The sequence below is a fragment of the Ursus americanus genome, chromosome 34, assembly GCF_024610735.1.
Source record: "Ursus americanus isolate L20-20 chromosome 34, mUrsAme1.1.p, whole genome shotgun sequence".
In the NCBI taxonomy this organism is placed as follows: Eukaryota; Metazoa; Chordata; class Mammalia; order Carnivora; family Ursidae; genus Ursus; species Ursus americanus.
In genome coordinates, this window is record NC_142160.1 from 16,351,237 (window position 1) to 16,361,895 (window position 10,659).

At 43.0% G+C, this 10,659-nt stretch overlaps 1 protein-coding gene across 1 annotated transcript; it reads right to left on the reverse strand.

Annotated features, from left to right (window-relative positions):
* Positions 1-1,589: 1,589 nt before the first annotated feature.
* Positions 1,590-2,450, reverse strand: LOC123781493 (ubiquitin-fold modifier-conjugating enzyme 1). Its single transcript, XM_045781007.2, has one exon. It carries the CDS (start codon positions 2,439-2,441, stop codon positions 1,938-1,940), a length of 504 nt encoding a protein of 167 aa, XP_045636963.1. The 5' UTR covers positions 2,442-2,450; the 3' UTR covers positions 1,590-1,937.
* Positions 2,451-10,659: the final 8,209 nt, after the last annotated feature.

The window sequence follows — 10,659 nt, forward strand, 5'->3', positions numbered from 1 at the left end:
AGGCTCTTGCTCATCGCCTCTCACACCCGCTCTACTATCTCCCTTTGAGGATGGTTGTCAACACTTAGAATTTCAGCCCCTGGCTAGCTTGCAGTCTGATAATACAAGACAATTTCTGGTCCTGTTATTAGAGAGACTGGTGTTCTAATATATGTCTGATCAAAATTAACCTACTAATTCCATGACTGCTAGAGCCAACTGTGGAAAGCTGAGAAAGCCAATTGTTAAGGAGATCATTAAGGAAAAGACACAGGGGAAAGAGGTAGGATTGATGGATCTGGACTCCATCCTTGTCCTTTATGCACCTGCAAGGACTGGAGAACCCACCCAGCCCTGTGCACGTGATTAGTGGTCACCCAGAGAAACTGTCTCTTTTCCAATAAAGTGTTATCATCTTTATGCTACTTCAGTTTATAATCCATTCATTATTTAGATTTCTTTTTGCAGCAGAGTCAAACACATAAAGCTAATCGAGCCCCTCTAAATTGTTTACAATATATTTAAGATTGAAAGCAAATGGTTTTCCGTAACTTTATTATAATCATCGTATCATGGAGCTTGCTGTATTGATGTTTGTGTGTAAGTCCCATGATACAATTTTTACATATGTATGAAAACAAGAACAGACCACTTTGAGGGAGAAGCTTGTCAAGTTTAATCTTGTTTCATATTTGGAGTGATGTCTCATTCAGGGACCATGAACTTGACAGTGCTATTTCTTTATACGGAAAGCTTCAGAAGGAATCACAGAATAAAAGCCCAAACTTTACGAATAAAATTAAAATCAATCATCCTTGGAAGGCATTATTCAAAATGATTACTAATCAGAGCAAGTATGGAACATGATCCCATGGTGGATAATGTTAATTTTTTTTTCTTTCTTTTCTCATTCCAGTCAAATACAGCTTGCTCTTAAAAGTATTTGTCTAAGATTAGGACAGAAGTTGACACCCTGTGGTGGAGGGAAGACATTGATTTGGGGAGCTGTAACATTCCTTAATTTGTTGAAATGATGCTGGGCTCAGCCGCCTTTGTGCTTGTTTGTCCTATAGTAGGATACAAATCCTTCAAGTTACAACTCAGAAGGAGTGAAAAGTATCAGCTTTCCATCAGGAGGGTGAGCAGTAGTCTTGGACCTCCCTTGACCAAAGCAGATGCTGGGGAAGTTCATCCATTTAAATAGCACTATTTAAAAATGGCTGGAACTCCTGGATTTTCTATGTATCCCACCCAAATAATACTGAAGATTACTCCCTGAGCATTTAAAATATGTATATGAATCAGAATATAAGAAGAAAAACTCCAACTGAGTAATTTAAACAAAATTTAATAATAGGATGTTGGTTCACAACCTCCGTGGTAACTTCCCAGATATAATTTGAAATTGGCTCCAATATGCAGAAGGCAGGAAAGACTGAAGAAAGAGGAAGGGTGCTCCAGACTGGTAAATGGCAGGGTTAAAAAAAAAGAGAGAGAGAGAGAGAGAACTTAAATATGAGGCTTGTCTTGGGCGGCCATAAGATGAGTAGATCTCTACATCTGCCCACCAAATCTTTAGTCTTTGTAGCAGTCTTTTTTTTTTTTTTTTTCAGAGGAAGCAGCTTTTATTGATGAGTTATCTCCAGAAACCAAAAAGACTCTGCACCCACTTTCAGCCCTCCCATCCTTCCTGGATCTCACATTGCTTCACCTGGGGAAGGGATATAAATTGCCTTTCGGTTCCCCAAAGCCCCAGTCTCTCTCCTCCCTGTGTAGCCTTAGAAATTCAGTAGCAATGCTGTTGTTTCTTTTTTTCAGCAATGCCTGATGCAGCTACTTAGTAACAATTATGGCTGAAGAGGTATGGGGGAAGCAGCTGGATGAGGAAGAGTGATGCACAGAAAGCAGGAATGTAGCCTATCAAAGGTCCCTCTGTCCTGCCTCAGTGGCTTGATCCTTCATTGGTTGCATTTCTCTTTATGCTGAATCACGCCCTTCTGAATCAGATCGGGGATTTCCACTGCCAGCCATGGACCCAGCCCCAGAGCCATAAGATGAGCTAGTCCAAACTTGGGCACGTTCCTGGCCCACAAAGGCTTAAAGTGATCAGTCAGGCATATTTTGCCACCCCTGTACATCTTTGCTGTTTTTCCATCCAGTTCAGGAACTGCAATTTCTGGAGCAGTAGTAGGATATGTGATAGGAATGTCAAACTCAATGTCAAACTCATATTTGAGCAGGTCATGGATGTGCCAGCATTTTCCAAACCACCGAGTCCCTTCCTTGTTGGACTCCAGTCGGAACCAGTCATTGTCCGCATTCTTGTTGTTCTCCACATACCGGATAAGAGACTGATATTCCTCTTTGAGTCGCTGCACCCACAACTCACGATCTCGAGGTCCGGCGTTAGTCTTCAGCACCGGGATCTCGGACACCACACGCCGGGTGGCCTCGTCCGCCATCTTGGACGAGGGCACCGTTGTAGCAGTCTTAACTAGGTTCAGCCAAGTGTACCATGCAGGTGGTGTCAGTACCAAATTACTATCTCAAGACAATGTCCTTGCAGAAACTTCTGGAAGCGGGGAAGCCAAATGGAACCCACATTCCAAAGACAGAGGAAGGGATGATTGCCCAGATCCAACTTTTGGGTCAACTGGCGATCACATCTTCTTGATGACTTCCTCCAAAATGGAAGTATTTACATAGCTGGGAGTAAATGTCAGGGAAATGGAGAGAGTACAATACCTTGAAGCTAGTAACAGTGGACGTTTACCACTGCTAGGTGTGAAACGATGGGGACCCAATAATGGGAAGAAAAAGCGAGCTAAGTAGGATCAGGGTGGGGCAAGTGGGAAGCTTAAGGTGCAAAATTTAGGGAGATACTCTTAGTGTCCCTTTCCTGGCCCTTGCTCCCCCTCCCCCCACTCCAACTAACTGGGTCGCCATTGCCCCTGGAGCTGTTCATTTTTTTTCTGTAACCTCCAATTTGTATACTCCTAAGTCAAAAACAAGAGACTGTAGTTGGAATTTAGGTTTCTTCTATTCTAGAGCTCTGTCTTGGGTATATCTCTGCTATGTCTACTTGTCCCAGGTAACCACTGGCTCAGTCCACAGAGAGCATATTTCCCTGTAATTCTGGTTCTTTTACATCATTAGATACAGACGCGAAGCGGGCTGTGAGAAGATTGACAGAGGAAGCTTGTCATTTGTCATAGGATATCACCGTTATAAGCTGATTCTGTACTTTCTTTCAAGACCTGCTTTTGAAAACAGAGGTGGGCTGAAGGGACATTACCCATGGTCAAGACTACCCACTTTCCAAGCCAAGCCCTAGGTGGAGAAACACTCCGACAACATTCCCCAGAAGCTTACCATTTTGCTTTCCCTTTGACTCTCCCACCCCCATCCCAACAAATCCAGAAGACTTGTATCACTTTGGAGATGGGATTAAATACACCGTTATTTCACGCATTTAGAGATCTACTTGTTTAGTGTCAAATATCAAAACCTTTTCTTTCAAGCTAGTGTCTCCAGCACAAAAACATATATTTTGAAACTCAGAAGCTGAAAGTTATCTCTTTATTTCATCTTGTATTTCTGTTATAACAACTCTACCCTGAACTGGGGGATATGGAGAAAGAAGGGCTGAAGTAGCGGAACATGGAAGCAGAAGCAGCATGGGCTAATGTTTAAATACAATCTGCATCTCTCCCTGATGATAACTATATATACTCATCACTCATTTCTGGATGTGCCTCGTCTTACCCTGAACCCCTAGTTAGTCAAGAGGATGATGGTTTCATCTGCTCAATCTACATACTTGCCCGCAGGAAGGTCCTGCCTGGCCAGACTGATCCTTAAACTGTAGTAGCAGAGAATCTAGAGAAAAAGGAGAAAAGAAGAGACTGGAAAGAGGCACATAAAAGGAAGATTTGGAGGGATTTGGGAGGAATCCCAAGTTGAGGAAAGCAGCCGTGACATGTAAAGGCAGTGTTCAGAGCAGGAAAAAAATGGGAGCTTTAAATAAGTATTGCTGGAAATTGGGCCTTTTTTTGGTGTTAAGAGAAACATATAAAGGTTATGAGTTATTTCTAAATTGCTTTTGATTATATGGATGGTGCTCTTTTAACTGCAACTTGACTCTGAGACTAAACCACATGAATCACATCACGTAAGCATTCCTATCTCTTCTTGAAAAGATAGCCTCCTCACTTCGTTCCTCCTCTGACTTCTCCCCTTCTTCCTACCCAATTCATCAAGGGTTTTTTGTTTTTGTTTTTTAAGCAGTTTTTATGGATTTATAGACTCTAGACACTGGGATATTATTCTACCCACAAATTTAGACAATGGTGATGAAACAAAGGCATTCTCTCAGGTACCTGGTCCTAAATTCTTGGCTTTTGAATATTATCTGCCATCTACCGTGTGCTGTGTATCACAGTGCTGATGAATTTTGCTAAGTTTGTCCTGATTCTACCTCGTTCTCTCCTCTATGAACCCACATACTCCAAGGGCCTTATCTCGTCCTGAACTTGTTTCTAGCCCAAGCCCAGGACTGGACAGCAATGGCAGCCCTTCTACTTAAACGGTCACAGTTTGTATTCATTTCCTAGGGCTGCCTTAAAAATCACCACAAAACAGGTGGATGAAAACAACAGAGATTTATTCTTTTACAGTTCTGGAGGCAAGCAGTCCAAACAAGGAGTCAGCAGGGCCATGCTCCCTCTGAAGGCTTTGGGGAAGAATCCTTCCTACCGCCTCCCAGCTTCTGGTCAGTGCTACAATGCTTGGTGTTCCTTGTCACTCCAACTTCTTCCCTCTGTGTGCATCTCTCCTTAATCTCTGTGTAGCTGCTCTTCACTTATTTTTTTTTTTTTTTAAGATTTCATTTATTTATTTGAGAGAAAGAGAGAGTATGATCTGGGGGAGGTGCAGAGGGAGAGGGACAAGCAGATTCCACACTGAACACAGAGCCCGACCCAAGGCTTGAACTTAGAACCCTGAGATCATGACCTGAGCTGACATCAAGACTTGGATGTTTAACTGACAGAGCCACCCCGGTGTCCCGTCTGTGTATCTGCTCTTATAAGGACAACAATAATCGGATTTAGAGATACACTACACGATTTTATACCATTCAACAAGCACATCCTTTCCCTTCACCCAGAGCCCTCCCTCCCCAAGACTGAAAACTCCACTGAGTCTGTGGCCAGGAGTGGACACAGAAGTTGGATTTGCACACTGACCCTCTGGGTCGCTGCTATTAAATGCCATGTTAGGCATTCAACTTGCTCTGACTTTTCAGCGTGCCTTTTCCAGAAAGGCATTCGTCGCATGTGCTGTGGGGCCGTATTTTGGTATGGGGCTGCAGCAACTCGGTTCAGTTGCAATAATGGGGTTTAAAGCTCACTAAGATTATCCAGGTATTCAGACCGGGCACATCGACTCTAAAGCACAATCCACTTTATCCTTTTATAAACACATGAGAAAGCCTGGACTGATTTGCTTGACAATGATTTAAACGCTTCTGTCCTACCAGTAAAGGAAGAGCCTGGTTCCTGAGAGTCACATTGACTTGCTGGCACCTTTCAGTGCTTATGGCTGCCTTGTAATGCAGATTTATGGAACTAGATTGAATTCTAACACAAAGCCAGAAAAAAATGGCCAAAAGGGGGAAATAGAAGTCACCTCTTGCTATACAGACCCTTGAATTGAAAATGCAAGTAAAATCCAAATTTTTTAAATTAATTTATGAATCAAAACAGAAGAGCAGTGCCCTAAGCATTTATTTATATAAAATGATTCATGTCCAGGGGCGCCTGGGTGGCTCAGTCGTTAGGCGTCTGCCTTTGGCTTGGGGTGTGATCCTGGAGTCCTGGGATCGAGCCCCACATCGGGTTCCTCCGCTGGGAGCCTGCTTCTTCCTCTCCCACTCCCCCTGCTTGTGTTCCCTCTCTCGCTGGCTGTCTCTCTCTCTGTCAAATAAATAAAAAAATAAAAAATTAAAAAAAAAAAATCATTCATGTCCTGTAGCTTTGAGGGTGGCCAGAGATGTCTCTGGTTGCTGCTTGAGTTTCCTTGAGGTATCATCACGGCCTGGCTTGGGGCCCACCTCGTTGATATTTTGTGTTGATGGTTGCCTTGCAAAACCACCGGGAAGATTGAGATGCCCAATATAATCTGTGGGGAGTGGTAACTAAAGACAGTAATCTCATAAATTTAAAGCAGGGATTGCAAAATATAATGTGTCCTAAGGGCCAAGCAGGTCACAGAAATAAAAGAGGCAAGCAGAGTGAGGGCTTTGGTGCTGGAGAGCCCAGGCCCCTCTGCTTGGGGCAGCTGCTAATTGTTTTCAGTGATTGTCACCCCATCAGAATGTGAGTTTCAGTACCAGGAGAGCCAGATATTAAAATTCGTTAAAGAAAACAAAGCATTTCACCTTCTCTGTAAAATTCCTGCTTTTTATTATTTTTTTAAGATTTTATTTATTTATTTATTTGACAGAGAGACAGCCAGTGAAAGAGGGAACACAAGCAGGAGGAGTGGGAGAGGAAGAAGCAGGCTCCCAGCAGAGGAGCCTGATGTGGGGCTCGATCCCAGGACTCCAGGATCACGCCCTGAGCCGAAGGCAGACGCTTAAGGACTGAGCCATTCAGGCGCCCCAAATTCCTGCTTTTTAAAATGCAGATGTCTGGTGGAAGTTTTTTAAAAACACAGTCCAGGTAAAATCATCACCATCGTTGTCACCCTCATCATCACCTGTAAAACCTCGCTTCTGCAAACATCCACTGATTTTTAAATTTTCATTCCAAGATTAAAGAGGAAATACCTTTCACTGGAGGGAAAAAAAAAAACCAAACAACTTTTTATCAACTTGGCATATTATTAACACTAAGTCTGTGTTTTAGACCAGGAGACTTGGTTTGTACTCAAAACTCTGCCACTCACAAACTCAAAACCCTTGAGCAAGTCATTTTCACTCTTGGGACCTGAATTTTCTTATGTTGGACCCCATGATTTCTGCGTGGTTCCATTGCTCTGGTTGACTCTGCGATTCTGTGATCGCACACCTTGAGGGCAAACACGGGGTCCCTTCCCCCAATATCTTGCACAGTACCAGGCAGGGAGCAAGCCCTCAATATATGTTGCTCCATGCAGGACTGCATGTGTGAGTGAATGAATCGGTGTTATCTCCATTTTTAAGATGAGTAAACTGAGTCCCAGGGAGGCTGAGTAATGTGACTAAATTCTTACTGTTACATAGGGCAGAGTCAGGACCGAGAGCCTTCATCACTCTGCCTATTAGGTAGTCAAAGGAAAAACATGGAATGCAGAACATGAGGGGTGTACAGGATGCAAACCCCTTTTAGATTAGATTAGATTAGATCAGATCACCGGATTCAGTTTGGTCCAGCTCCTTGCTACTGGTCACACTTTTCATAGTTGTTTATTTATTATTAAGATATTCTTTACATGCAGTGAAATCACCCTGTATTAGTGTCTGGTTTGGCAAATTTTGAAAACATAGAATCATATAACCATAACCAAAATCAAGAAAGACAACAGTTCCATCAAAATTATACATATATTAGGTGCACATAAAGTCCTTCAACTGATGTTCACTCTTTTTCAGATGTTTTCCTCTCCATGTTTCACTTTGGGTCGTTTCTATGGCTGTATCTTTAAATTCACAGGTATTTTCTTCTTTGCAATCTAGAATATTTTTAATCCCATCCTGTATATGATTCATCTCATACTTTGTGCTTTTCTTTTTTTAAAATTTATATTCAATTAATTAACATATAATGTGTTACTAGTTTCAGAGGTAGAGGTCAGTGATTCATCAGTCTTATAAAACACCCAATACTCATTACATCACATGCCCTCCTTAATGCCCATCACCCAGTTACCCCATCCCTCCATCCACCTCCCCTCCAGGAACCCTCAGTCTGTTTCCTATGATTAAGAAGCTCTTATGGTTTGTCTCCCTCTCTGATTTCGTCTTGCTTTATTTTTGCTCTTCCCCTATGATCCTCTGTTTTGTTTCTTAAATTCCACATATGAGTGAGATCATATGATAATGGTCTCTCTGACTTATTTTGCTTAGCATAATACCCTTTAGTTCCATCCACATCATTGCAAATGGCAAGATTTCTTTTCTGTTCTTTTTTCTTTTCTTTTTTGATGGCTGAGTCATATTCCATTGCATATGTATACCACATCTTCTTTATCCATTTATCTGTTGATGGACATTAGGGCTCTTTCCATAGTTTGGCTGTCGTGGACATTGCTGCTATAAACATTGGGGTGCAGGTGCCCCTTCAGATCACTACATTTGTATCTTTGGGGTAAATACCCAGTAGTGCAATTCCTGGGTCATAGGGTAGCTCTATTTTCAAACTTCGTGTTTTTCATACCTTAAGTTAAATTTGTGTTTTTTAAAAAGATCTTCGATAGCTCTCCTTACCATGCTTGCATTTTCTCTACCTTCCTGAGCATGAAAGTTATAGTTGTAGTAACTTTTAATGTACTTGGTACTAATTCCAGCATCTTTGTTATTTATGGGTCAGTTTTGATAAGCTAACTTTTTTCTTATGGGTTATAGTTTCCTGCTTCTTCGAATGATTGATAATTTTTGATTGGATGCCAGATGTTTTTAATTTTACCTTCCTGGGTGCTGGATATTCTTTTATTTAAAAACATGCCCATGAACTTTATGCTGGGATCCCTATAAGTCACTTGGAAATTCTTGAATCTTTTTGAGGCTTGCTTTTTGGGGGTGGGGTGGGGATATAGTATGCTTTATTGATGGTACATGACAAGGTACAGTTCCCTAAGCCCTTCCTCTTCTTCAGGAGTTCTGGGATAGAAGCTGCGTAGAGGTCAAGAGATTCTTAGCTGTTGGGGAATGAGTTGCGGCAAGGACTCTCTAACAGCTGAGGGCTTTTCTCTTCCTCTTGCTCTCACTGGGGCTGGTGGTCTGGGGGCCCTTGCTCCTCGGAGGCCATGTGGACGCTTAGGTCCATGCCCCAGTTGCTATAGCCAAATTCATTGTCACACCCAGAAATGAGCTTGACAAAGTGGTCATTGAGGGCAATGCCAGCCCCGGCATCAAAGGTGGAAGAGTGGGTGTCCAGTCCTCAGTGTAGCCCAGGATGCCCTTGAGGGGGCCCTCCAATGCCTGCTTCATTGATTCTTGATGCCATCATATTTGGCAGCTTTCTCCAGGTAGCAGGTCAGATCCGTGACTGATACGTTGGAGGTGGGGACATGGAAAACCATGCCAGCGAGCTTCCCATTTGGCTCAGGAACGACCTTTTCTACAGCCTTGGCGGTGCCAGGAGAAGCAGGGATGATGTTCCGGGCAGCCCTTTAGCCACCATGTCGAAGCCTGCTCTTTAAGCTTTATAGAGCTGGAGCAGAGGAGCCCTTACTATAGGGCAGATTTTGCCCCACTGTTAAGGTGACAGCCTCCTGAGCACTCTGCCCAGCATCCCATGAGCCACAAGGTTTTTCTACTCTGGTGGCAGGAACAGGATCTCTCCCAGATCTGTGTAAGCTCCAAGATGGCTCCACCTACAAATTTTCTGGTAGTTTTTCCCCTGGCCTCACGTAGTTTCCTCACACACGTAAATTGGTTAGTATGCAGATGTGCAGATTTCATGCTCCATGCTGTTCTCTGGTACCTGAGTTATACCAACGTTAGCTGCCTGGACCTTCAGAAACGCCTCCCCCCCCCCCCAGTCTCCCAACTCAGAGGGAACTTGAGAGTGTACTTGGGTTTCCTTTTCCCACCCTGGGGCCTGGAAACTGTAAGCAAGCAGCAAGCTGGGGTAATAACACAGCTCCCCTTCCTTGTCGCCTCTCTCTCAGAGACCACTGCTCTACCCCGTGTGCTAATATCTGAAACACATTTTTCATAGATATTTTTTCTGGCTATTTGTTTCTTAAGAGTGTGTGTTCACGAGGGGAATAGCAACCCAGTCCTCCTTACTCCATCTTGGCAGGAAGCAGGCCATTGGTCTCTTTTTGGTTTTCCCAGTCTCTTGTTCAGCTGCTCATGAGGGGATTTCTTCCCATGTCTTCTCTTCCTTTCTTCCCTTCACAATGCCAGCCTCAGATTTCCTTCCTGGTCACGTCGTCTCCGGTTCGTAAATAAATAAGCAATGGGAATAACTTTATTATTTTATTTCTAGTCAATAACCATGGGTAATTCACTTTTTCAATTGATCTATGTTGCTTATAAATTGCCGCATCAGCCCCTACTTCACTTTCGTATCGATTTCTGGCACAAATGCACAACTCCGTGAGCTGCTCGCCTGCTCTCGGGTCCTGCTGCGCTCCCAGTGTTGGAACTTGCTTCTTGATACCACCTGCTGTCTCCTTCATCTCCGGGGACTTTATGGTGCTCTCATTCATTCAAATTCATTCAGGAATTATTGCGGAGCTCACACTCGTCCTGTATTAGATCCTGGGAGGACAGAGGTCAGCAAAGAAGCCATTGAAATTGAAGGGGAATATACTATAATACTATAATAAGGGGAATAAACTCAAATCAAATATTCATATGTGTATCTGTAAGAATACAACTCGAAACACTTGGAAATGCTGGAGAAAATTGTTTTTCAAACACTTCTTTTTAAAACCATAGCTGAGTAGCTAATAAAGAGAAAAAAATGA